Genomic DNA, 27598 nt, shown 5'->3' on the forward strand with positions numbered 1-27598 from the left:
GCAAAGGGTGGGCCAACTCAATATTGAAAACTACGGACTAAGACTGGGATGCCATTGCATCCCAATACTTTTGGCAATATAGTGTATGTGAGAATGCGTTTCAGTTCCTGATTTACAAAGGCTGCTCTCTTGTCAACCGGGGTGTTCCTGGAGACCCTTGGAGCAGGCTGAGGAGCATATATAAAAGGATAATCAAGGACAAAAGTCCAGGAAAAGTCTATTGATCACAACAAAAGGTTTGAAGAAACCAGCATGGAGTTTCCAGGACAAATCCTCCTTCATCAAATCAAATCTGATGAAGGGGTATTTGTAAGTCCTGGAAACGTGAGGCTCCAAAACACTCAGGTTGCCTTCTGAACTCTTGTGATCATGATTGATATCCTTTTCCTGGACTCAATTTGTGGTGCTCTCATCTTTTTATATATACTTTCTGGTTTGCTTGGGGTATCCCCAGGAACACTCCAGTTGACAGAGAGCAGCCTTCTTAAAGGGTTATTTCACTTTTAACAAAAACTGCCTATGCAGATAAGAGGCAGCTGTAGGTAAAAGCAAACTGTGCAGTTTACCATCACAAATGCTGAGCTCAGAGCTACTGCATCAAGGAAGAGGAAGCACATGTGAGGAGGTTTACTGTAAATTAGAGAAAGAGCTCGCTATTGTCATGGTGAAGGTGAACAGTAACAGCTAGGCATCTCTTAGCAACATCCTAGGTGTGTTCCAATCAGGCTTCATGAGGTACATAAATGGCCTACCCCTATAGCAAGGGAATAATTCAACTTTGGTCGGCTTGATTTTATCTACAGGATGTCCCTTATCTGCGGAGGCAGTTTTTTGGTAAAGGTGAACTAAGCTTTGCACATTTGGGTCCAGTGACCTACCCACACATTTTTCAGGGTTTATTCCAGAAAGACAAACCTTCAGCTTGGATAAGTATTCACTTTCACACATTGGAACCATGGCTGTCTGTCCCACTATGGCAGTGATGGCAAACCTTGGCACCCCAGATGTTTTGGAACTACATTTCCCATGATGCTCATGCACTCTGCAGTGTAGTGGAGCATCATGGGAAATGTAGTTCCAAAACATCTGGGGTGCCAAGGTTCGCCATCACTTCACTATGGTATACAGATCGTTCTGCAGGCTATGTCATTACAATGAAGGCGGATCTGTAGCTGAAGGACCATATATAATGTTCCTCAGTTGTGGCTCCATGTCAGTTCAGGTTACTGGAGATCTCATTATGCTGAGCGGTCCTGCAACTCACAGATCACTTCAAGAACTGTTAAAAAGTCTCAAACCCAAAAACAAAACTTTTATATATTGCAGCTTATCAGTCTTTTGATATAGTGGATACATTATTTTTTTTCCAGCCTATTCTTTATATTTATTCCACCAGAAGATCCTGCCAGGAACACTTTCTGTTCTAGGATGCCAACTCTCACTGTCAGTACTATATCTATGGAGAAGCCAGGTTATCACCCTAGACTGGTTGGTCACGATTTGGTCTACAGATCAGCCCCTCTCCTTCCCTCCATAACAGAGAAGTAGATGTTCTGTAGCCCACAACGAAAATTGGAAACAATGCTTACTGATAAAAGCAGACAACATAGAACGTTATAAGCTCACTAGATCTCAAACAAGATAAGCTAATTGTTAGGGTTTCCATACACTTTAGGTTCTCATATGCCTAAAGGGGTTGTAAACACTCGCCATTTTTCACCTTAATGCATTCTATGCATTAAAGGTGAAAAACCTTCTTTATTGCAGCAGCGCCCCCAAGCCCCCCTTGTACTTCCTGAGCCCCGTAATTCTCGGGACGGGAATGAGCACACCAGCTCCGGCTGGTGTCTCGTGTCCTGATTGGATAGATTGATAGCAGTGCAGCTATTGGCTTCCCCTGCTGTCAATCAAATCCAATGACGCGGGGGCCGAGTCTTGCTATCTGTGTCAACAGGCGCAGCAGCAGGACACAGGAGCACGCCCGCACGGGTGTCCCATCAGATAGCGCTTCTCTGGCGGGACACTCGAGAAGAGGAGGAGCCATGAGCGCCGCTGAGGGACCCCAGAAAAGGAGGATCGGGGCCACTCTGTGCAAAACCAACTGCACAGCAGAGGCAAGTATGACATGTTTTTTTTTTTTTTTTAAACTGAGCCTTTACAACCACTTTAAATTAGCCACAGGTCTACTTTAAGGGCTTGTTCACACTTGCTTCAAAATGTGGCATTGGACACGCTTTTTTTTTTTTTTTTTTTTTACAGCACTTTGAATGCCAATCAAAGCTCTTGTCACTAAATAAAATGGTAAGCTTACAGTCCTGTGCACGTTGCATTTGCTTTGCTTCAAAAAATTATACTCCATTTCGCTTTCTTGGTGCCACAAAGCGTCTCCACAGCCTCCATAGGAGTCTATGACAATGTTTACTAACAGCACCTGCAGCTTTTATTCAGAGTTAGCTTCGCCTTGTTTTGGAGGTATTGCGGGTATGACATATCCCAGGATGCACTGGGAAACCAACAAGCGAACCGTAAAGACTTAATCAGCAGTCACTTCTGGTTCATATGTATATATTCTGGGAGTGTCTGGTGCAGATGTCACATATGGTGTGTAGTGTGGAACAGCAGGAAGGCGAGCAGGATCCGGACTGGAGCAAAGCAACTAGCAGACAGCTCATGTGGTATGCAACATGGGAACGCTATAGTAGAAGGTGAACGGGACTGGGGAGTGAGGACTAAGCAGTGGAGGATCAGCAGAGCTGGGGGACCAGAGCAAGAGAAACTAACAGATGTCAAGCGTGATGTGCAGCATTGGAGTAATATAGCGGGAGGCGAGCAGGAACCGGCGAGAGAAGAGAATCAGCAAACCAGAGGATCAGCAGAGCTGGGGGTTACTACTGAGTGGTGGGACTGAAGCAAGAGAAACCAGCAGATGTCACACGTGGTGCGCAGTATGGGAGCAATATAGCGGGAGGTAAACAGGGACTGGAGAGAGGGGAGAATCAGAAAACCGGAGGATCAGCAGAGCTTGGTGTTACTACTGAGTGGGGGATTAGCAGAGCTGGAAGTTACAACTGAGCGAGGGATTGGCAGAGCTGGAAGTTACTACTGAGGGAGGGATCGGCAGAGCTGCAAGTTACAACTGAGTGAGGGATCGGCAGAGCTGGGAGTTACTACTGAGTGAGGGATCGGCAGAGCTGGGAGTTACTACTGAGTGAGGGATCGGCAGAGCTGGGAGTTACTACTGAGTGAGGGATCAGCAGAGCTGGGAGTTACTACTGAGTGGGGGATCAGCAGAGCTGGGAGTTACTACTGAGTGGGGGATCAGCAGAGCTGGGAGTTACTACTGAGTGGGGGATCAGCAGAGCTGGGAGTTACTACTGAGTGGGGGATCAGCAGAGCTGGGAGTTACTACTGAGTGGGGGATCAGCAGAGCTGGGAGTTACTACTGAGTGGGGGAACAGCAGAGCTGGGAGTTATTCATGAGTGGGGGATCAGCAGAGCTGGGAGTTATTACTGAGTGGGGGATCAGCAGAGCTGGGGGTTACTACTGCGTGGGGGATCAGCAATGCTGGGGGTACTACGGTGCGGGGAATCAATAGATAATCAACACACACAGGGCATTTGCCAAGCTTCATTAAAGATTCAAAAAAGCAGCAAAAACACACAAAAATGCATGTTGAAGCAGTAGGCACTTTAATGTGTGTTAAAGGCGAAGCAAGTGTAAACTAGCCCCATGTGCTCAAGAAACATAAATTAAGGAAAAAGATGACTTGTTTTATTTGGGTCCGAAGTAAAAACTGCCCTTGCAGCCTATAACGGGCAATCAGAATATCCCTTTACCAGTGCATTATGGAACAAATAAATGAAGAATAGAACAGCTTGCTACAGGCAATAGTGATATTACTAACATGGTAGATTCCACTATTAAAGTGGGGATATGACCTAATCCGTTACATTCCAAGTTTTGCTTCTCTTCACTACAGTTTAGCGTTGGAGAACCAACGCCCAATTGGTTTCTACAAACAGGGGCCATATTTTCCTTGGCTCCCCTTTTGAAAAATCATCCCTGACACCCCATTAATCTGCCTTCTCATATGAAGGAAGATATTTGCAATTTAATAGGACACAGAGCTTCCTTTTTATTCTACGACATCAGTACTGTATTGCAAGGAGAATGAACCAAATATGTCTAGAAATCCAGTGCCCAACCTGCGGCCTGAGGTTCCTTTGGTTCCCATTGTGCATCAGCCAGCATTGGAAGGGAGAGTTTTGGTTTGAAAAGGACAAGAATATAATTCAACAATTATTTCAGATGTACAATGGATGTTTGTACTCAAATATAGTACCAAAGCAACCGGCAATATACATTATATATTGCCTGCCTTTATACGCACATGAAGCTTAAATGGCATCCCAATCTAAGTCTGTAGGGTCCAAACTTGAGTTGGTCCACCCCTTGCAGCTATAACCACTTCAACTCTTCTGGGAAGGCTGTCCACAAAGTTTAGGAGTGTGTCTATGGCAGTAATGGAGAACCTTGGCACCCCAGATGTTTTGGAACTACATTTCCCATGATGCTCATGCACCCTGCAGTGTAGTTGAGCATCATGAGAAATGCAGTTCCAAAACATCTGGGGTGCCAAGGTTTGCCATCACTGGTCTATGGGAATTTGGTTTGACTATTCTTCCAAAAGCGTATTTGTGAGGTCAGGCACTGATGATAAAGAGAAGTCCTGGCTCGCAGTCTCCGATCTAATTCATCTCAAAGGTGTTCTATCGGGTTGAGGTCAGGACAGTCAAGTTCCTCCACCCCAAATTCACTCATCCACACTATAATGCCAAACGTATTGTGCCACCCCTCCAAATCATTTGGTGGAGAGGGGATTATGGTGTGGGGTTGCTTTTCAGAGGTTGGGCTTGACCCATTAGTTCCAGTGAAGGGAACTCTTAAGGTGTCAGCATACCAAGACATTTTGGCCAATTTCATGCTCCCAACTTTGTGGGAACAGTTTGGGGATGGACCCTTCCTGTTCCAACATAACAACGCATCAGTGCACAAAGCAAGGTCCGTAAAAACATGGATGAGTGAGTCTAGGGTGGAGGAACTTTGAAACATCTTTCCATGGTGTGCTGGCAAATATTTTCATTTTGACTTAAACCAGCTGGTTGTTGCTGCAGCACCCATACTTGTGAGCTCCTCCAGGAATGTGTGCGATGGGAAGATGAAGCATTAGGGTGGAGGAACTAGATTGGCCTGCACAAGGTCCTCACCTCAACCCGATAGAACACCTTTGGGATGAATTAGAGCCGAGACTGTGAGCCAGGCCTTTTTGTCCAACATCAGTGCCTGACCTCACAAATGCACTTCTGGAAGAATGGTCAAACATTCCCATAGACACACTCCTAAACCTTGTGGACAGCCTTCCCAGAAGAGCTGAAGCTGTTATAGCTGCAAAGGGTGGGACAACTCAAAATTGAACCCTACAGACCTGCAAGTGCACTTGGAAGTGCAGTCCCTTTAGATCTGAGGGGAAGATCTGAAATTAGTTGTACATCCAATCATATGTACAAGCAAAAATGCTGTTTTTTATTTTCCTTGCATGCCCCACTCGGGTCTACAGCGACTGCACTTGTAGTGCAAAGTGGATTTGCTTTTAGTAAATCAACCCCTAGGACTAGGTTGCCATTAAAATTAATGTGCGTGTAAGGCAGGCGTCCCAATACTTTTGGTATTATAGTGTAGGTTGTACGATGCAAGGTGGAGATCTGCGTCATTCTGAAGTGCAACATTAAAAAGCATATCGTTTTGAAAACAGATAAAGCCAGTAGCAGCTAGACACACATAAAAAGATACTAAGTAGACAATCCCTTTAATTTATAGGGTGTGGCCCCTTCTCACAGTATGATGCATTTAAATAACTATACAAAAGTGCTTAACCAAAAGTATGGGGTGCAAAATCAGCACCGTCTTTTTGTATGACATGTACTAAAATATACATAAAAAACTAAAATACCGACACCTCTTAATGACAGAGGCATTGAAGGATCAATCAGTCCAGTAAGATCTGCCCTCTACAATCACTTAAAAGCAAAAATACATCAGCACACATACTGTACATCTGAATCATTAAATCAATATTACATAGAAAACATACAACTGGACAGAGAAAAAAGAAAAAAAAAAAAAAAAAGACTTTGCTTTTCCAAAAAAGTGCTTTTTAAATTAGGCATGGAACACCAACTGTACAAACAACCCGGACACAGCGACGAACGCTTTTGTGACTTATTTTATAAATAATCGCGCCGCTCCAGGAGACGGGACAGCAAATTAAACTGATGCAAACTGCAGCTTTACAAAAAATGACGCTCCTTACCAAATTAGCAACTGGCCGGCATACACACAGACAGAAATACTTGGTTTTGCGCGGAGTTTCCCTTTAATTTTTCCAACTTCATGGAGACCTATTGCCATATGTTGAACTTGCCTATCAACGTTTTAAAGAGGGCCGGTCACATTTTTTTGCCCAACAGCTTGATAATACATAGCCGTGATACTGAGCACTTGAGTGAAGTCTTGTGGTTCTCTGTGCCCTCCATTGCACAGTGCGGGTTCTTTTTTTTTTTTATCCTGGTGCGCAGTATGTAAATATGGCTGACTAATGCAAGGAGGGAGGAGAGCCATGTGCTTAAAGTGTTACTAAACCCAAGCCACTGCATTCACTATATCTGGTCTCCTACAGTACACAGAACATGGAGATGCAATCATTTTAGTAAATATAAACTGGTAATTGCCTTTTCTTATCAGCAGTATATAGCACTTCTGTGACTTCTATCAGTGTCTGGTTAAAGCTTGTAGTAGAAGTTTTTATTCTACTATGACTGTCCTAAAAGGCTGCAGGACCCCTCACCCTCTGCCTGGACAGTGCTGATTGGCCCTGTGCCCATCACATGCACCCTCCCAAGAAAAAAAAAAACTCTCTAGCAATACACAAACAGCATGTGCAGCCTGTCACCTAGCTTCTGTTCTATCAGTAAATGGATTGGGGAGGATGAGAGAAAACAGGATCAAACAGCCTTTTTTACACGTGGAGTATTAACCCCTTAGGTTCCACAGTGAGTATAACAAGCATGCTTTACTGCGTATACAGACTGATTTTACTGTTGTGGGTTTAGTAACACTTTAAGTATTCAGCAAAACAAAACTCTGAGTAATATTGCTGCTTTTACAGTGGAAAAGAAAGCAAACAAAATGAATACATATATAAGAATTGTTTTACCCGTCAAAGGATTTGTATTCTGTTCAGCCAGTCTTATAATTCCCACACCCCTACCATAGCATAGCAAGTAGGATGATGTCAATATTTACTGATTTACACTTATCTGCTTACTGGACTGTGAATCAGTACTGAAGCAATGCTGATTCATGGTCCAATAGGCACATTACTAACCTTTAGGCAGGTAAAACAGGTCACTTATTGCAAGGGTAGGCAACCTCAGCACTCTAGCTGTGGTAGAAACTACAAGTCCCATGAGACACTGCTAGACTCAGGCATGCCTCCCAGAGGCATGATGGGATTTGTAGTTTCACCACAGCTGCAGTGCCAAGTTTGCCTACCTCTGTGACCTACCAAGTTCACAAGCCTTCAGCTGTTTGCCTAAAATTCCACTTAAATTACATGACAGGTTCTCCTTGTAATACAAAAATATACATTTAAGCCCTGCTACCAACCATCAATATTCCACCTGTATTTGGGAAAAAAATATGCCTATGCTGATAGATCGCACATCATTCTGGATCTAATAAATGGGAATAATCCACCAACATGGGGTGAAGTCGCCGCATTCCACTCTTCTCCATCTTGAAAATGGTATGTGCAGTAAGCGTTGCTAATAGGCATTGTTCGCAGTCCTGTTAACCTCAGACCCGTGACTTGACCGTCTGAGGGCCAAAGTTCTGGCTTACTGCTGATAGTTTCCATACTGACCCTGTAAGGAGAGAACATTTTTTATTTCATAACATAGAACAGAATTCTATATTTCTTAACAGCCAATCAAAGATTATCTTTGTTTTCTGCCTAGTCTAGAAAAAACAATTACATACAGATTAGTTGTTGCGACTTAATGTGCATATAATGCCTTTAAAAGAGACTCTGTCACTTTGGGTCTCATGCACGCAGGTGGTTTGGCCCATCAGTGTCAAATTTCGCCATTTTGGGTGCATGGGAGGGTGCACATATGGGTCGCCATTTTGGGTGCACATATAAAGCAATCGGCCTCGCTATGACAAGCTGCAATATGCAGAGGCTGGATGCTGTACTGGGTCGTCAGCACGGGGAAAGCCCTAAATGTAAGTGCCGGTACAGTGTCCAGCCACGGTGTATTTCAGCCTGTTATAAATTATGATAGGCTGATGGCAGCAAAGCTGGCCGATGCAGCTGTACCTCCCAGGAGGCCCAAAGAAGAACAGGATTTGATACTGATAGGCCCAATCATCCATGTGCATGTAGCCTTACCCAGAATGGGAAAATTGTTAGAGTCCCTTGACAGCCAACCATCTGACCCATCTATACTCATCTTGGCTGCTCAAGCCAAAACACTGTCTCTTGGGAGAAGGTCCCATGCTCCACAATACCTGAAAGCACCACTTATGATGGTGCTTCAGTTGGGCAATGGAGCAGTTGGGCAGTGCAGAGAAAGAGAGTATAAGTGGGTTTGGAAGACAAAGGGGTTGATTTACTAAAGAGAAATAGCACTTTGCAAGTGCAGTTACTCCAGTTATATGCTTAGTAAATGAGGCAAGGCTTCACTTTGCAAGGAATACCCAATCACGTGCAAGGAAAATAAAAAAAAAATATTTTTTCCTGCACATGATTGGATGATGGATGTCACCAGAGTTTCTGCTCATTTGCTAAACTCTGGAGCAACTGCTCTTCAAGGGTGCAACTGCACTTTGCAAAGTGCACAGTCTTTTCCCTTTAGTAAATCAACCCCATGGTGTTATAGTTTCTTGATGGCCCACTGTCTGACTCTTTTTTTACTCAACTTGGCTGTTCAGGCCTGGGCACTGCATCCTAGGAGAAGGTCCCATGTTCCACCATTCTCAGAAGAACCAGGTATGATGGACCTTCAACAGAGCAATGAAGCAGTAGATCAGTGTGATGAAGGAGAGAGTGGGTTGGGGAGGCATGACAAAGTCTCTTGATAGCCCACCCCCATCAAAGTCTCTTGATAGCAAAAACGTGTCAGCCCCCATTTTAACTCACTGTCATGTAATTAATAAAGCATCTGCAAGGATTTTCTGATTTGCCGGATCTATCATTTGTTTGATGATGGTGCTTCAACTGAACAATAGAGCAAAAGGGCATTGTGATGAAGAAGAGAATAAGTGGGTTGGGGAGGTAAAATGACAATCTCTTTATAGCCCATATACTCACTTTGGCTGCTCAGACCCTAACACTGTCTCCTGGGAGAAGGTCTGAGGCTCCACAACTTATGGTGCTGCTTCAGTTGAGCAATGGAGCAGTGGGTCAGTGCAGAGAAGGAGACAAAGTCTCATGATGGTCCACCGCCTGACTCATTTAAACTTATCTTGGCTATTTTGGTCTGGGTACTGCATCCTGGGAGAAGATCCCATGCTCCACCATGGTCTCCAACCAGGTATGATGGAGCTTCAACTGAGAAATGAAGCAGCAGGGCAGTGTTATGGAGAGAATAAGTGGATTGACCCATTTATACACATCTTGGCTGCTTAAACCTGAGCACTGCATCCTGGGAGAAGGTCTCGTGCTCCACCATGCCCAGAAGAACCAGGTATGATGGTGCTTCAACTGAGCAATGAAGCAGTAGGTCAGTGTGATGAAGGAGAAAATCATTGGGTTGGAGAGGCAAAATGACAAAGTCTGTTGATAGCCCACCCTCTGACCCATTTATACTCACTTTGTCTGCTCAGACCCAAACACTGTCTCCTGGGAGAAGGTCTCAATCTCCACAACTTATGATGGTACTTCAGTTGAGCAATGGAGTAGTGGGTCAGTGCAGAGAAGGAGGGTATCAGTGGGTTTGGGAGGCAAAGTGACAGTCTCCTTTTTTAAGCTTTAGTCTTACCTCGCCGTAACCATATGGCCTCTGTTGCTGGGCTGAGGATGCTGTCTGGGGTGTCCGGTAGCTGGAGTATGGCTGGCTCTGGCCTTGCTGGTAGGTGGAATACTGTGAGGAAGAGCCTTGTGCTGGAACTGGGAAGAAGAACATATGTTGAATTTTATATAAAATGTGCAGCACAGTGTATACTGTTTACTCCCTTTTTCTCATAAGTCTTATTCTCACCTGTACCTGATCCAGCAATGCAGGCGCATGGAGTGTACTTCACATTAGCGAGCTTAGCTCAGGAAATTTTGACAGACTCCATGGCTATGTGGGCGATATCTTGCTGGATTGGGTCAGGTGAACCTAGGACTTAGTAGAAGGGGGTACTGTCAGTGCAAGTACATGTTAAAGCTCAGGATCCCTGTAAACAAATGGGAAGGCAGAAGAAAAGAAAGGGTACAGTGTAAAGTGGTATCAGAACCAGATTTTTGCTACCAGCAGCTTTGGATTTTAAGCACCAAGTGTTTTTCTTCACATTGACTAAATGCTCCGCAGGTGATCCAGATCTGGAGCACCAGAGAATCTCCCTTTTACAGTGATCCAGATCTGGAGCACCAGAGAATCTCCCTTTTACAGTGATCCAGATCTGGAGCACCAGAGAATCTCCCTTTTACAGTGATCCAGATCTGGAGCACCAGAGAATCTCCCTTTTACAGTGATCCAGATCTGGAGCACCAGAGGATCTCCCTTTTACAGTGATCCAGATCTGGAGCACCAGAGAATCTCCCTTTTACAGTGATCCAGATCTGGAGCACCAGAGAATCCCCACATGCCACGGCCATAGAAAATACTAAACAGCGTGTCACATTTTATGGGCGATGCCGCCACCAAAAACGACTAATACAAGTCTATGGGGCCACGCCACCACCTTGTGCAATGCATGCGATAGTGTGGCATTTACAGGGTTAAATCCGTGATCCAAACCCCCCCCCCTACAGAGGGCACCCTAAAAAAGTGCCACATTTTGAATTTCTGCTAGGCCTAAGGGACCTTTAAAAAATGTGAAAACCCCAAGCAAACTCTGGAAAAACATACAAGCTCTATGCAGACAGTGTCCCTGGTGGGAAATGCTCACAAAGACCCAAGTGCTGTAAAGAAACATTGTCGCTCAATTAGCTACTGTGCTTCCCATTACATAAATATAAATACTAAACAGCATTTTGTGCCACGGCTTTATACAACAGTGTTCTTCTCACCGTATCCTTGCTGCTGCTGCCCCGCATAGTTCTGCTGATTGGAGTACTGCTGCTGCTGGGAGTACGCCTGTTGCTGCCCCGCTCCCTGCTGATATCCGCTCTGCTGCTGGCTGTACTGGGTGGTTCCTCCTGCACAGAAAAAAGTTATTACTGAGTGCGGGACTTGCACAACTTCATTTATTGTATACCATTCTTTGCTTTCAAGAAATGGTTTACTACTTGAGCTTAATGAAGGGACTAGCCCCAGGCAATTCTTTGTTTTGGGTATAGTAGGAAAGAGTTAACATTTCCATCTGTGACCCTATTGGGAAGATTTTAACCACTTACGGACCGCCCGTTATTATATGGCGGCTGTTTGACGTTGAATACTGGGATTATGGTAGCAGATAGCTGCCATAACTCTGGTATTTTCTGGCGGGCGGTCCTCTTTCAGATAAAAGTGGTCTCCACGGCGGAATCGCCACAAGATCACTTTAATCGGTGGCGGGAGAGGTGCTGTGGTCTCCACTGCTTACCTGTAACGGTGGAGACGATCGGGTTCTTTCTGAAGCTTGGAGTAGAGTAAGGGAAAGATGGCACTCGGCTCCATACTATTGGATGATGGAAGCGACGTCAAAAGGGGAGTCTTAAAGGGGAATACTTTTTTTTTTTTCTTTGCTTTTAAGTGTAAATATGAGATCCGAGGTCTTTTTGACTCCAGATCTCACTTTAAAGAGGTCCTGTCATGCTTTTTTTTTCTATTACAAGCGATGTTTACATTCCTTGTAATAGGAATAAAAGTGACCCAAATTTTTTTTTTTTTTTAAAAAAGACTGTAAAAATAAAAAATAAAAAAAGGTAAAATAAATAAGAAAAGAAAATATATATTTTTTAAAGCGCCCCGTCCTGCCGAGCTCGCACGCAGAAGCGAACGCATATGTAAATCACGCCCACATATGAAAACGGTGTTCAAACCACACATGTGAGGCATCGCCACAATCGTAAGAGCGACAGCAATAATTCTAGCTCAAGAACTCCTTTGTAATTTAAAACTGGTAACCTGTAGAAATGTTTAAATATCGCCTATTGAGATTTTTAAGGGTCAAAGTTTGTCACTATTCCACGAGCGGGCGCAAGTTTGAAGCGTGACATGTTAGGTATCAATTTACTCGGTGTAACATTATCTTTCACAATGTAGAAAAAAATTAGGCTAACTTTACTGTTGCCTTATTTTTTAATTCAAAAAGGTGTATTTTTTTTTTTTTTAAATTGCGCTTGTAAGACCGCTGCGCAAATACGGTGTGACAGTAAGTATTGCAACGACCGCCATTTTATTCTCTAGGGTGTCTGAAATATATATGTTTATTTAATGTTCTAAGTAATTTTCTAGCAAGAAAAAAAAAATAATTTTAACTTGACAACAAGTTTGAAAAATAGGCCCAGTCCTTAAGTCACTTATTGTCTTTGGGACACCTGTACAGAAATATGTGGGGGAGGGGTGGGGAGATTTACCATCACTTCCTGCTCAGACAGAACGTCTTGCTTTTTCTAAAGCACAGTAAATACGTTTGGCTGGAGTTAGGCTTTAGGATTACCAAGATTGTCTTGCCCACTCTTTTTCCCTTATGCCGCGTACACACGATCGGACTTTACGGCATACTTGGTCCGGCGTACCGGATTTCGTCAAACAATTCGATCGTGTGTGGGCTCCAGCGGACTTTGTTTTCTCAAAAGTTTGATGGACTTATATTTGAAACCTGTTTCAAATCTGTCCGACGGACCCGAGTCCGGTAGAAAAGTCCGCTCGTCTATATGCTAGTCCAATGGACAAAAACCGACGCTAGGGCAGCTATTGGCTACTGGCTATCAACTTCCTTGTTTTAGTCCGGTCGTACGTCATCACGTACGAATCCGTTGGACTTTGGTTGATTGTGTGTAGGCAAGTCCGTTCATTTGGAAAGTCCGTCGTAAAGTACGTCGGACAAAGTCTGCCGTAAAGTCCGCTCATGTGTATGCAGCATTACACTCACCATCTACACTCCGTAAATCTTTGGTTCATCCAACCAGTGTACACATAGCAATACTGCTGGTGGCAACTTACCAGCATTAGGATCGCTAGAAACCACTTAGTTCTATAGTGTCGGAGCACCGTAGAAATAGGGAAGTGTCCTTGTCAGCAATCATGATGCTGGCGAGTTAATGCCAATGACAGGACCGCTAGTCTGGAATGGCCCTTACTATCAGGCTGAATATTATTTACAATTGTATAATCAGCCTGGCCCCACCACTTTATAATGCAAAAGCCCTAGCAAAACACAATGCACAACAAGGTGGGTTATGATTGTAATGGTCATGTGCAGACCAAACAAAAAAAATTGGTAAACTTGAAAATAAAGAACTATCAATATGGGAAAAATCACAGATTGAAATGTCAGTTCATAAAACAAGATAGATGTATGAAACATTGATAACAATCAATACGGGTAGCCCAAAGTGCTAAACTACAGCCAACTGCTGTTACTATGGAGGTGCTGCATTAAGACCCATTCACACCAGAAACTGCACGTTTTTGACTGAATGTTTACATGCGTTCGAAGTGCGCTTGAGTGCATTTTGCGCTGCGTTTGCAGTGAGTTTTTCTATCCTTTTTTGGGTTTGGCTTTCTTGGCTTAAGGGTGCACAGTGCAGTGCACTTGTAGTGTGTTCCCTGCATTTGCAGTGCAGAAAAATGAAGCATGCTATACTTTTTTCAACTGCGCTGAACTGCGCTTCAATTATGTGAACTATGCCCATAGGACTACCTTGATTTTGGGCTGTCTATGCAGTTGGAGTGCAGTTCAAAATGCATCCAACTGCAGCCAAATGCATTCAGTGTGAAAGGGCCCTTAGAGTCTGAGTGGGTGCTCGCTTTACAACTGTATAGAGAGACAAAAGAAAAAAGGAAAGGCGCAAACCCCATATAGTGTAGCATATAGATTAAAGAAAAATGTAGTAAATTATAAAATTGCACTCACAAAATGAATAGCATATACTGAGCTAGACAATCTGAGAAGCACAGGAGAGTAGCCAGAAACCACGGCCTGAGGTGGAGGAAGAAGCTAGATTGCTTTGAAACGTGTCCCCGTCCTGCGCACATGCTTACCAGTGGCATTGGGCGGCTTCCAGTTTCGGGTCCTACCATCGGCTCTTCCGTAGACAAGTGAAAGTGGCTCCTTCCCATCATCGTGTGCTCCATCCCCATGCCAGTGGCCAGGGCTGGGGTTTCTGGATACTCTCCTAGCATACATGGCCCAGAGGTTTTCTCGGGTTGTCTCATTCAGTATATGCCATTCATTTTGTGAGTGCAATTTTACCATTTAATAAATTATTCTTTATTCTACTTGCTACACTTCGGGGTTTGCCCTTTTCCTTTTTTCTCTACCACTTTATAAAAAATAATGACAAGCCACAGATATATGGGATTCTTTTTTTTTGTAATTCTTCTGACCTCCTTCATAGTAATGTTGCGATGAGTCATCGAACGTCCTGTCGTAGCTCTGCTCCCCATAGGAAGATTGTTGGTAAGCGTACTCACTGTGTCCTTGAAACAGAGAATAAGCCCATCAAGCATCAAATAAAAGAAAATACAAATCACTGTATCAGGTTGAAGTGTCTGGAAACAGAACAATCTGTAATGTTCATATACCTACTAGACTTACCATCTGTGTAATACTGCTGGCTAATAGGTTCAGAGGAACTTTGGCTGTGTCCATACTGCTCGCTATAATACTCTTCCTGGCCAATGTATTGCTGTGCAGAGCCTGCAAGTATACAGAACAGATATTACACATATACAACCAGCCTCAGCTATGCAAGACAAAACACCGAGGCAATGAGGACTGCTCAATGTCCTTTACCCCTGAGGTTCCTGTTTACTGGACTGTGCAAAACAAGGCAGAATTAAAAGATGTACAGACAATATATTAATGGTAGAAAATCCTATAGAAGTGCTTTAAATTGGACCTGAACTCAAAAAGTTAACATTTGCTATGTTATAGGGAACATCGAAAAGTTTTAACTGTGCCTACGCAGCACCCCAAAAAAAAAAAATCTACCTTTTGCCTTGAATTCTTCCTGACAAATAGTCAGATAGTCAAATAGTGTGCACTCCAGTTCCATGTGCTTCATAGCTGTGAGATCATCAAAGGTACTGCAGCCTGTGACTGCTAGTTTAATGAGATTCAGTGATGCCACTTCTGTGCTGCACTGTTCTCCTTGCTGAAGGGGAAGCTGTACCTGAGGACCTGCAGTGCAAGGATCTCCATGCTTGAGCTTCATTCACTCTATAGATCTGTGCTTCCTCCTCCTCTCCAAGAGATTCATAGCTGTAACATCATCCAAGGCACTGCTACCTCTGACTGCTAGTCTAATGAGATTTGGTGATGTGTCTTTTGTGCTGCGCACAGTTCTCCTTGCTGAAGAGGAAGCTATACATAAGGACCTGCAGTGCAAGAATCTCCTTGCTTGAGCTTCATTCATTCTATAGTTCTGTGCTTCCTCCTCCTCTCCATAAGCTACAAAGCTGTGAGATCATACAAGGCACTGCTGCCTCTGACTGCCAGTCTAATAAGATTTGGTGATGCCAGTTCTGTGCTGCACTGTTCTCCTTGCTGAAGGGGAAGCTGTACCTGACGACCTACAGTGCAAGAATCTCCTTGCTTGAGCTTCATTCTTTCTTTAGATCTGTGCTTCCTTCTTCTCTCCATGAGCTTCATGGCTGTGAGATCATCCAAGGCACTGCAGCCTGTGACTGCTAGTTTAATGAGATCTGGTAATGCCTCTTCTGTGCTGCAAACTGTTCTCCTTGCTAAAGAGGAAGCTGTACCTGAGGACCTGTAGTGCAAGGATCTCCTGGCTTGAGATTCATTCATTCTATAAGTGCTTCCTCCTCCTCTCCTGCTGCTTCTTGAATATTACCCACTGCCCATTAGGTAATCAGTCATCTTGGGGTAGCTCTGAAATGAGGAAACAAAGCCCTGCTTCCACCAATACAGCTTTCTTCACACAGTAAAGAAGAGATAGAAATAGTGCCAGACCGATTAGTTAAAGGAGTCCACATCATTTGATTGGTTCACAGATAAAAAATAGCCAAAGCGTTTTAGAGCCCAAAAACACTCCCCCTTCATCAGACCAGGGTCTTGAATGGTCTCAAGAAAATGCTTTCTTATTCTTTACCATTACTGCTAATAACACTGGTACCACTGGTCACTGATTCCCCTGATTCATTAACACCTTTCGCAAGCAGATTACCATAAGAAAGCTTAAGAGACCATTCAAGTTTTTGATTATATCTCAAGCCCTGATGAAGGGGGGGGGTGTCTTTGGCTGTTTTTTTTTTTTTTTTGATCTTTGAACTATTAAAGTGATTTGGAATCCTTTACCAATTGGTCTGGCGCTCCTTCTGTGTTCTGGGTGCTGTGCTCCGATTGACTGTTTGGTGCACAGCTTCCATGGTTCAGGTCCTCTTTAAAACACCAGAACCAATGGTTGTGATCGCAAAGTTGGCAAGAGATAATATTTGTAGTTGTTACTGCGGATTGCTGACACACCAGACGAATTGGGTCTCCTCACCTTGCTGTGTTGGTCTGTATGGTCCCAAAGGCCTCTGACCCATCATGCTGCTTCCTTGGTTACTCTGGCTCATTATTGAGATGGAAGATTGCCCTTGGTAGTGCTGACCTCCACCTTGTGCAGTGGTGTAATGCGAGCTGGCAGCTTGCTGGTGCATCATGGAAACTGTGGGAATATTATGGAGCAAAAAGACCATTTGTCAACATGCTGTGAAATATCAGAAGCAGATCTAAGCCACACTTTACAGTGGGCAACATTGGTCAAATTAAAAAAACAGTATGGCCAAAGCTGCTTTGTCCTTACTTCTTTTATAGGTCATAAGAGTGAACTTACTTGTGCTCTCTCCAGTGACCCAGAATAACAGAGCCACTCCAGGCTCTGGAAGGATCTCGACAATAATGTTGGGATCCACCCAAATGCCTGACTGGCAGCTAGCTCAGCCTCTCAGTGCGCCACAAAGAGCCTGAGCCAGCTCCTCCCGCCCCCTTACCAGCCTGGTGCTCCAGTGAGCGTTGGAGGGGCAGAGCAGACAGCAGTGACTGACAGTCACCACTCTCTACTCAGAGCAGACCGAGAACTGAGCGATCAGAGGTCATGTGATCGCTCAGCTCTCGGGCTTCGAGCTGGCGGGGGACAGTTGCAGCATGTTGCAGTTGTTGGGGTTCTGAGGGGCTGCTGCACTACAGAAGGTTTTTCACCTTAATACATAGAATGCATTAAGGTGAAAAACCTTGAGGGTTTACAACCCATTTAGCTACGAGATTTGAAAATGACAGTCATATGGCCAATATAAAGGTCCCTATCCTTGCGGTAAAGCTTTGTGAATTGAACCTATTGATACACTATTTTACCAAAAGTATTGGGACACATGCCTTTACACGCACATGAACTTTTATGGCATCCCACTCTTAGTCCGTAGGGCTCAATATTGAGTTGGCCCACCCTTTGCAGCTATAACAGCTTCAACTCTTCTGGGAAGGCTGTCCACAAGGCTTTGAAGTTCGTCTATGGGAATCTTTGACCGTTTTTCCAGAAGCGCATTTGTGAGGTCAGGCACTGATGAGGATGAGAAGACCTGGTTTGCAGCTCCGGTCTAATTCAGCCCAAAGGTGATCGATCGAGTTATAGTCAGGACTATGTGCAGACCAGTCAAGTTCCTCCACCCCAAACTCGCTCATCCATGTCTTTATGGACCTTGCTTTGTACACTGGTCCAAATCATTTGGTAGAGGGGGGATTATGGGGGGATTATGGTGTGCGGTTGTTTTTCCGGGGTTGGGGTTGGGCTTGGCCCCTTAGTTCCAGTGAAGGAAACTCTTATGGCGTCAGCATATCAAGACATTTTGGTCAATTTCATGCTCCCAACTTTGTGGGAACAGTTTGGGGATGGTCCCTTCCTGTTCCAACATGACTGTGCACCAGTGCACAAAACAAGGTCCACAAAGACATGAATGAGGATCCCCCCTGACTCTATGCCCCCGCCAGTATCTACTGGGCCTCCTCTCCATTTCTGAGGAGGACAAACACAGAGTCACCCCGAACTATCCAACAATGGATAGGGACATCATTGTTACCTTCCCCTATAAAAAAGTAATGTACTTGCATAGGGGCTTCCCGAAGATGCTTCCACCTGCACTGCTGAGGACTGAATCTTCACCCTACATTGGAACCCTCCCCCACAGAACATTGTGTATATTTATCCTCTTGTCTCCCCCCCCCCCCCCCCCCCCAAGGACACTCCTGGTTATGTTGATATGCACTGGACTGTTTGATGTTCCCCCATGGGTGTAATATATTCTGTTATATTTAAATCAGGTACTTTCTGTTACCCTGACCTTCAATGTTTTACATTCACTATGAATATGTCAATGCATCCATCTTATGAATAGTGCCTGTTGCAATCTGTATTTGTATGTCTCTTTTCATCATGCTCAATAAAACTTTATTTTTTTTGATAAAAAAAAAAAAAAGAAGACATGGATGAGAGAGTTTGAGGTAGAGGAACTTGACTGGCCTGCACAGAGTTCTGACCTCAATCTGATTGAACACCTTTGGGATGAATTCGAATGGAGACTGCGAGCCAGGCCTTCTCGTTCAACATCAGTGCCTGACCTCACAAATGCTCTTCTGGAAGAATGGTCAAACATTCCCATAGACACACTCCTAAACCTTGTGGACAGCCTTCCCAGAAGAGTTGAAGCTGTTATAGCTGCAAAGGGAGGGCCAAATCAATATTGAACCCTACAGACTAAGACTGGGATGCCAATAAAGCACACACGCTTGAAAAGCGCGGGTGTGCAAATACATTTGGTAATGTAGTTTAGGTACGTGTTGGCATCTCAGGGAACACATAAATATAACAGGAAGTGAGATTAATCTCTCCAAGAGAACAGAACAGAAGAGCTGTCCCCATTGGAAGATTTCTCCATTATTCCTGCTTCTGGGCCAACTGAAAATGCATGCATTTACCGTCACTTTCTGCCCTGGTGGCAATGGTGTCCAGGACAAAAAGGAGAGAATGAATCTTCCCACCAAATACAACAGACAGCAATAAAAACTACACAAAATGTAATGAGGAAGAATTGGCATCATAGTTTGAGAATGAGAATAAACCATATGATTGGTTAGGAACAGGCAGTGAAATGAATGAAGAGCACTCAGCAGTCTATAGTTGGTCACATGCATTATAATCTGATTGTGCCATCTTTGAGCAAACTCTTTTAGGTTTGCCAACAACTATGTAGTGCAAAGGACTACCTAAATCCTCCATTCGATTTCAATCTGATCAGAAAAGCCGGCCTACTATACGGTATATGTGCTAGAAATTGTACAGTCAGATTGTAACATGTGTGACCATTTGCATAGCCTAAACCTAAAACAAATGAGATTCTGGGTACAGCATTCATCTTACCTGGGTTGGTCGGCAAGTTTATATTAGCCCTCGACACATAGTTCGCTATGGTGCCCTGGCTTTGCATCGGCAGATTCTGAGAGCTGGGCACAGCATGGCTATATCCAGGAGCTGTGCCATGCGAACTCCCTGCCATACTCATGCTGGTTGTGGGCATCGTGGCTTGACCAGACTGCTGCAGAGACACATGATTGGGCCCTAAAACAATTAGAAGGCAAAAGTACACTAACAATCAGAATTTCATGGAAGTAAACCCCATCTTGTTTGTTTTACCAGGGTAATTACTGATATTGGGGAATATGCATAAGGGCCTATGCACACGGGCATCATAAAATAAAGATATCTTAAAAAAACACATGTATTGGTCAATAAGGTACCTCCATTTACACGTGTTTAGGTGCGTAAATATCTGCAAAACGCTCACATGCAAAATATTCTTCCATTCCTCTAGATCAGTTGTTACTCCCAGCGTGTACAAATGTACAGGCATTTAAATTACACAGAAATAATGACTATGGACATTGAATTTTCTACTGCACCTGAACACACAGTGCAATATTACTGAGAACAACGCAGCCGTGTGCATGGGCCCATAATGTGTAATACTGCTGCATTTAGATCTGTAAAAAAACAATATGCTGTACTGGGCAGAACATGAAACATAGTCATATAGGTGAAATTAGTCTCTAAATCCCTGATGAAGGAGTTCTCTGACCCCTGAAATGTTTTGGCTCTGAGATATAGTCTTTTAAAATGATCCTGTGTTGGAATAAATTTACATCTGGGCGTTTAAAGCTACATGCAAAGGTGCAGTGCCCAACCTCGTTGCCAACAGCCAGGATTCTGTGTTCCAGGAATATGTCCCTAAACACAAGTACCAGTTGGTACAGCGTCCAGCAGTGGCGTCTGGTGGGCTTTTCTTCTGGGGGGGGCGGCAAATAACCAGCCATAACCCCCTCTCCAGGCAAGGCACTGATTTCCCCCGCACCAGGGGTGGCCGTGGCATTGTCAGCCAGCACTCCCCCCCTACTTACTATGCGGCGGGCTGTGTCCTCCTCGCCTCTCCTGCTGTGTCCTCCTCTCCTTCTGTGTCCTTCGGGCAGCGACAGCAGTGGGTCCAGCTCCAGCGTGTGTCCTCTTCCACAGTGCTAGGCATCCAATAGGATTGCCTGGCGCTTTGGCCAATCAGGAAACAGGTCTCGCTGACCTGCCTCCTGTTTGGCGGGGAGTAACTGTAGTGTAAAAATAGCAAAAATTCCTTCACTATGGTCACACAATTGGGTGGGATCAGGGTACACTCTCTGTGCCTTGAGCCCACCCTATTTTGAAGCCTATTAGAGCCTACGGCTCTAATCAGGTGCTTCAAAAAAAAACACATCCCCGCCCAAGGATATCATGTGCCCGGCGTCCTGAAGGGAGCCGGACACATGGATAGGGAGGGCGGCGGAGGTGTTGGGGGGCCGCTACACAGGAGACGATGGTCAACAACCAGGAAGTGTCTCACTACCTGCTTGCTTGATTGATTGCTCTTTTTTAAGCTAATTGATTTACGTATATTTATTGAAGGGGGGTTGCTGTTTTTTATATGTGGAAGGGTATACAGTCAATAAACAGGATCACGCTATGTGCACTTTTCTTTCCGTTTTTTGACTTATTATGAGCCCTGAAAATCCGTGACCCTTCATGAAGTGATGTTAACAACAAGTTGCTGGCAAAGATTTATATTCTGAATGCTCTATTACTCCCCAATTCTGGTGAGTTTAACCCCCTAGGGGGAGAGTGCTCGCACCGGGTGGATTTCCTAGTGATCGGTGGAAGGTGCATGCTGAGGAATGTTTTCATGATCACCTGATTAATATTTTTGAACTACACCCTGAACTTTACATCACTGCCCTTTACAAGGGACTTTCTCCTAAGGGACTTTCTGTTACAGGATTTTCCTTTGCATGTGTTGTTGGCCGCATGTTTTAGCTGTTAATTGCTCAACATTAGCGCTGTCTAGTGTGACGATTTAGTCTAATTTTGGATTATTTTTAACACAGTGTTTATATTGTAGTGCTAACTACCCTGATGTATGCCAGTAAGACCTGGACTGTATACAGGAGGCACGCTCGGCAACTGAACCATTTCCACACGACCACACGACTTGCCTACGCAGACTTCTGAGGATCCGGTGGCAGGACAAGGTGCCAAAAACACAGAAGTCCTCTCCAGAGCAGGCCTGCCGTTAGTTCACACCCTGATGATGAAAGCCCAGACACGCTGGGCAGGCCATGCTGCAAGGATGGCAGACCATCGCATCCCCAAGCAGCTCCTCTATGGTGAGCTTTCTCAAGGAAAGCGATCACGCAGGGGACAAAAGAAGCTATACAAAGACATGCTGAAAGCCTCTCTCAAGTCCCTGGATATCCACACCACCTCCTGGGAAACCCTGGCACAAGACCGATTAACATGGCGCACGCTGATCCACCAAGGCTGTCAGACATCTGAGTCCAGAAGGACAACCATAGCACAAGAGAAGCGAGCACTCCGTAAAGCCAGAGCTGCAAATGCTGCAACAGTGGTTCCCACACATGTCTGTGCTAGAACATTATATAATCGCTCTTAACAGCCACCTATGGACACATCGTGGACAGCCAAAAACCTGTTAGATGTCAAGGTCCTCTTCAAAAACGATGGACGAACATCATCACATGTGATTTTTTATTTTTAAAAAATTTGGAAAGATTTCAAACAAACTTCTTTCACGTCGTCATTATGGGGTATGGTTTGCAAAATTTTGAGGAAAATAATGAATTTAAATCTATTTTGGAATAAGGCTGTAACCTAAAAAAATGTGGGAAAAGTGAAGCGCTGTGAATACTTTCTGGATGCACTGCAGTTAGTCTGGTTAAAAAAAAGACACAAGTCCATCTAGTTCAACCAATAAAAAGGGGAAAACAAACCAAAAAATTTTTTTGCAATCCTATATATCCAATTCTATACGCACAGTAGATCCAGAGGAAGGCAAAAAATCCACACCAAGCATGGGAATAAATTCCTTCCTGATCCCCGAGAGGAATTCAGATATTCCCTGCATCAACTTTGCCTATAAATGTTAGTATCCAGTTATGTTACGTACATTTAGGAAATAATCCAGGCCTTTCTTAAAGCAATCTACTGAGCTGGCCAGAACTGGAGGGAGTCTATTCCACATTTTCACAGATCTTACTGTAAAGAAGCCTTTAAGTATTTGAAGATTAAATCCCTTTTCCTCCAGATGTAAAGAGTGCCCTCTTGTCTTCTGTGATGACCTTAAAGGGTAAGTTCACCTTTACAGAAAATCTGTAAGGTGAACTCACACTGGACCCTCTCCTCATCCCCCTCCATCCCGCTGACCTTGAGTGCCGTGATCTTCCGCTGTGACACATCATATAGCTGCTTTACCAGTCCGGGCATAAGAAATCCCCACAGCTTAATCTCCTAAACGTACCTCATAAAAGGTACGTATAGGAGGCATTCAAATTGGCTGGCGCCGTCACATGAACAGCTGTATCAGATTCAGAGTGCACCAGTTTTAGTAAATATACCCCACTGTCTCCTAGGAAAAGGTCCCATGCTCCACAATACCCAAAAGCACCACTTATGATGGTGCTTCAATTGAGCAACATGCAGTTGGGCAGTGCAGAGTAGGAGAGTATAAGTGGGTTGGGGAAGCTAAGTGTTAGAGTCCCTTGATGGTCCACCGCCTGACCCATTTATAGTCATCTTGGATGTTCAAGCCTGGGCACTGCATCCTGGGAGAAGGTCCCAAGCTCCACCATGCCCCGAAGAACCAAGTATGATGATGCTTCAACTGAGCAACAGAGCAGCAGGGCAGTGCCCAACCCCTGACCCCTGACTGGATGCTATGCTTGTGCCTCCTGGGCACCCAAAAATGCTGGGATTTGAAGCACATGGGCTAAATGCTCCTTGTGCATGAGGCCTAATCCTGGTGTGGCCCTACAGTCTCAGATTACATTAAATTACAAACCAAGGATACTGCCAGCCCACAATTCAGATACTACTAAAACTCCTATGGCATTAAAGGGGTCGTAAACCTTCGTGTTTTTTCACCTTAATGCATCCTATGCATAAAGATGAAAAAGCACCTGGCAGTGACCGCCCCCCCCCCCCCCCCCCCCTTTACTTACCTGAACCCTCGAACTTGACCCACATGGACGTGCTGTCTCTCTGCCCGGGGTTCTCGGCTTTTGATTGGATAGATTGATAGCAGCGCAGCCACTGGCTCCAGCTGCTAACAATCAAATCCAATGACACGGGCGCCAGGGGGCGGGGCCGATTCCTGCATTCAGCCTCTATGGAAGCTGAATGCTGGACTCAGGATTGAGCCCGCAAGGTATTCCTCTCGGGGGAAGGGCTTCCCTGAGGGGGTTATCAGATGTGGGGAGGAGCTGCGAGAGCCGCTGGGGGACCACAGAAGAGCAGGTTCGGGGCCACTCTGTGCAAAAGGAGCTGCACAGTGGAGGTAAGTATGATATGTTTGTGATTTTATTTTATTTTACCTTTACAATCACTTTAAGATAACCCAGGGGTCCCATTGCTATCTTTCCAAGGTACTTCTCTCAGAACAGGCTTCCTGACATCTGACAGAAGTGGGAACTGAAGCCTCTTCTACCATCTTGTAGGTTACAACGAGATTGTTTTTTTTTCTAGGTAAAGGTACTACACAAGCTTGAAAATTGGGGGACGATCCTGCATTTGCTAATTTCCTTTCTCACAAAGGGACTTATTGACAAGGCCCCATACAGACAGGAATTTTCACATACACATAGCATTTGCACCTCGGTTGCTAGGCAACTGTAACACATCAGAGACAGGCCTCACCGTTGCTGATCTGGTTCTGCATGAGGGAGGAGGGCGGCAGGCTGGCACCCAGTGCATCGCTCAGGTTGCCCTGTGAGTGGAGTGTCTGGCTGGGGCCCGTTTGGCTCATCCCTCCAGGGCCCAGGTTTATGTTCTGCGCTGGCGGCTGCAAATAAAGCTATGTCATTTCAAAGGCAAAAAAAACGCACCGGGCCAGAGACAAAGGATGCAAACACAAAAGACAACTAGGCTTCTCTATTCTCCATCTACTGCGCTATCGCTTTGAACTATACACAGAAAGAAGGCTTATAAAACATTAGCGTGCATTGATGTAGTGAAGATATATATGTATATATTCATTTCCTTTTAGGCCTCGTTCACATGGGGCGTATGCATCTGTGCCCCATGTGACGGCCATGTTTACCCACATGGAGATGTACAGGTGTTCCATGCATCCCTGTGCGGACAGTCCTATTCAGGTCATGTTGGAAGCAGTGACTGTGTCCGTGCAGCCGCTGCATCCCAATTGACAGCAATGGAACTGCCTGCATGGGGATGCGTAGAACACCTGTAAATCCTTGTGTGGGTAAACATGGCCATCACATGGGGCACAGATTTATAGGCTTCATGCACATGGCTGTACAGCGAGCAGAGCCTGCATAATCACTCTCTTGGGACCCACCGACACCATGTACGTCCGTCCGTTCATTGAGATGAATTAGAAGATGCGGCTGTGCTAGGTTATGCACTGGGGTATTGTAAAGCACATGCATGGATGTATGGAGACTATCTGCATTTATAGTAAACATCCAGGTGCTATATGCTACCCTGGCACATAACCATGTACAGCCACAATATCTTCTACTTTATCTCAATACTCCGCAGGGGCAGGTCCCCGGAGAATGATTATGTAGGCCATGCACCCTGTACGCCCTCGTGAAGCCTACAGCTATCTTGTAGTAAGAACATATTTATTTATATAGTGCCAAAAAATGTATGCATAGCTTTACATACTGTACATTCACATCAGTCCCTGCCCTCAAGGAAATTACAATCTCACCTGGATAGACATACGCATTTCTTTTTTGAGACAGTGACGGGTGAGCAAAAAGCAAAAACACCAAGGGAACGTGTGAACACACAAAAAAAGTGCACTGTGTGTTACTGAACCCTTCCCTGACCCCCCCCCCCCAAGATGCAAGGCTCTTGACAGGGACAAGGCACTTTGGTCCTCCTAGTCAAAAAGACTTAGCAGACCCTTCTCCTTGTGACCAGCTAAAGCCGAGTACTAGGTGAGGTCTCCCGAAGAGGGACCTCCTAGAAAGGTGAGGAAGGAACCTAATTGGCAAAGCGTCTTCTATACTAGAGCCAATTTAGACAGAAGCTAATTAAGCTAAGTTGGAGCGTGGGGGGGGGGAATCAAAGTACCATTTAGGTAGTGGGCTAGTTGGGATTCAAATTGAGGACCCCAAAGCAGCAAGGCAAAAGGGCTAACCACCAAACCACTTAGTATACACCAATCAGCCATAACACTATGGCCACCCACCCATACCCATATTGAGTATGTCACCCTTTTGTCACCAAAAACAGCCCTGACATTTCAAAGCATGGACTCTTCTAGACAAAGCATCACACTGCCTCTGCCAGCTTGCCTTCTTCCCATAGCGTATCCTGGTCTCTTCCCCAGGTAAGTGGCACACACGCGCCCAGCCATCCACATGATGTAAAAGAAAACATGATATATCAGACCAAGCCACCCTTATTCGATTGCTCTGTGGTCCAGTTCTGATGCTCACGTGCCCATTGTAGGCACTTTTGGCTGTGGACACGGATCAGCATGGCACCCTGACCGGTCTGCGTCTACACTGCCCCATACACAACAAACGATGATGTCCTGTGTGTTCTGACACCTTTCTATCAGAACCAGCATCAACTTTTTCAACAAGTAACTCTTCTATATGGATCAGACTACATGGGCCAGCCTTCACTCCCCACGTGCTTCAGTAAGCCTTGGCCAACCATGACCTTGTCACCGGTTTGCCGTTTTTCCTTCCTTGGATGACTTTTGGTCAGTCTGGACCACTGCAGCCCAGGAACATCCAACAAGAGCTGCCGTTTTGGAGTTGCTCTGACCCAGTCGTCTAGCCATTATAATTTGGCCCTTGCCGAAGTCGTTCAAATTCTTACGCTTACCCAAGCTTTCAACAAATCTACTTTACGGATAACATGTTCACTTGCTACCTAATATATCCCACCTAGGCTTTCAGATTCCAAGGCTTTCAGTTGCCACTGTAATGAGATAATCAATGTTATTCACTTTACCCATCAGTGGTCATAATGTCATGGCTAATCAGTGTACAGCTACGTGCACTGCATAGCAGGTATCTTCATGTCAGCTCTTAGCTTCTCAGATGTCATATATGCCTGGGTGCCTTTGTATGCAAATCTTGACCAGCTCCTGTGCCCGTCCCCATTTGCGCCTCCCTACTGGACAGGCAGGCTGCTGGTCCCAGTGAGAAGATTACTGGTAGGTAAGGGAAAGCATACAAGGCAAAGCCCAGGACAGTCACAATAGAGAGCCATGGGTTTGCTGGAGAAGTTTACAGTTTACTATGCTTCATCAGCAGAGTGGTGGGGGATGGGGGGCAGATACTGGAAACTATCCCCCTGCAGTGCGGCATGGTGGGGGAGACAGAAAGAAAGAAAGCTGACAGGGGGAGCCACAGGAGGACTGGTTCCAGTGATAAGGTAGTACAGCTCGTCCTCCAGCTCAGGTGCCCAGGCCTCCCTGTTAAACTGATGGGGCCTGGGCCCGGGACAGGAAGACTGGCTGTACCCCCTTATCGGCGGCCCTGGATTCTATTGATACATGGGTTAACCACATGCAAAAATCAGAATACAATATCTTCATGATAGGG

At 45.0% G+C, this 27598-nt stretch overlaps 1 protein-coding gene across 2 annotated transcripts in view; it reads right to left on the reverse strand.

Annotated features, from left to right (window-relative positions):
• Window positions 1–5389: 5389 nt before the first annotated feature.
• The window catches only part of SS18L1 (SS18L1 subunit of BAF chromatin remodeling complex), a 33540-nt gene continuing 11331 nt past the window's right edge, over window positions 5390–27598 (reverse strand). For both annotated transcript variants that reach the window (XM_073607522.1, XM_073607524.1), the window contains exons 4-11: window positions 24702–24846; window positions 19836–20033; window positions 16926–17090; window positions 15014–15115; window positions 14803–14895; window positions 11337–11465; window positions 10102–10229; window positions 5390–7983 (exon numbers count right to left, since the gene is read on the reverse strand). In XM_073607522.1, coding sequence (XP_073463623.1) covers window positions 7957–7983; window positions 10102–10229; window positions 11337–11465; window positions 14803–14895; window positions 15014–15115; window positions 16926–17090; window positions 19836–20033; window positions 24702–24846 — 987 coding nt within the window. In that variant the 3' untranslated portion in view covers window positions 5390–7956. The remainder of the gene's footprint in view (window positions 7984–10101; window positions 10230–11336; window positions 11466–14802; window positions 14896–15013; window positions 15116–16925; window positions 17091–19835; window positions 20034–24701; window positions 24847–27598) is intronic.

This window comes from Aquarana catesbeiana, linkage group LG12, assembly GCF_042186555.1.
Source record: "Aquarana catesbeiana isolate 2022-GZ linkage group LG12, ASM4218655v1, whole genome shotgun sequence".
Lineage (NCBI taxonomy): Eukaryota > Metazoa > Chordata > Amphibia > Anura > Ranidae > Aquarana > Aquarana catesbeiana.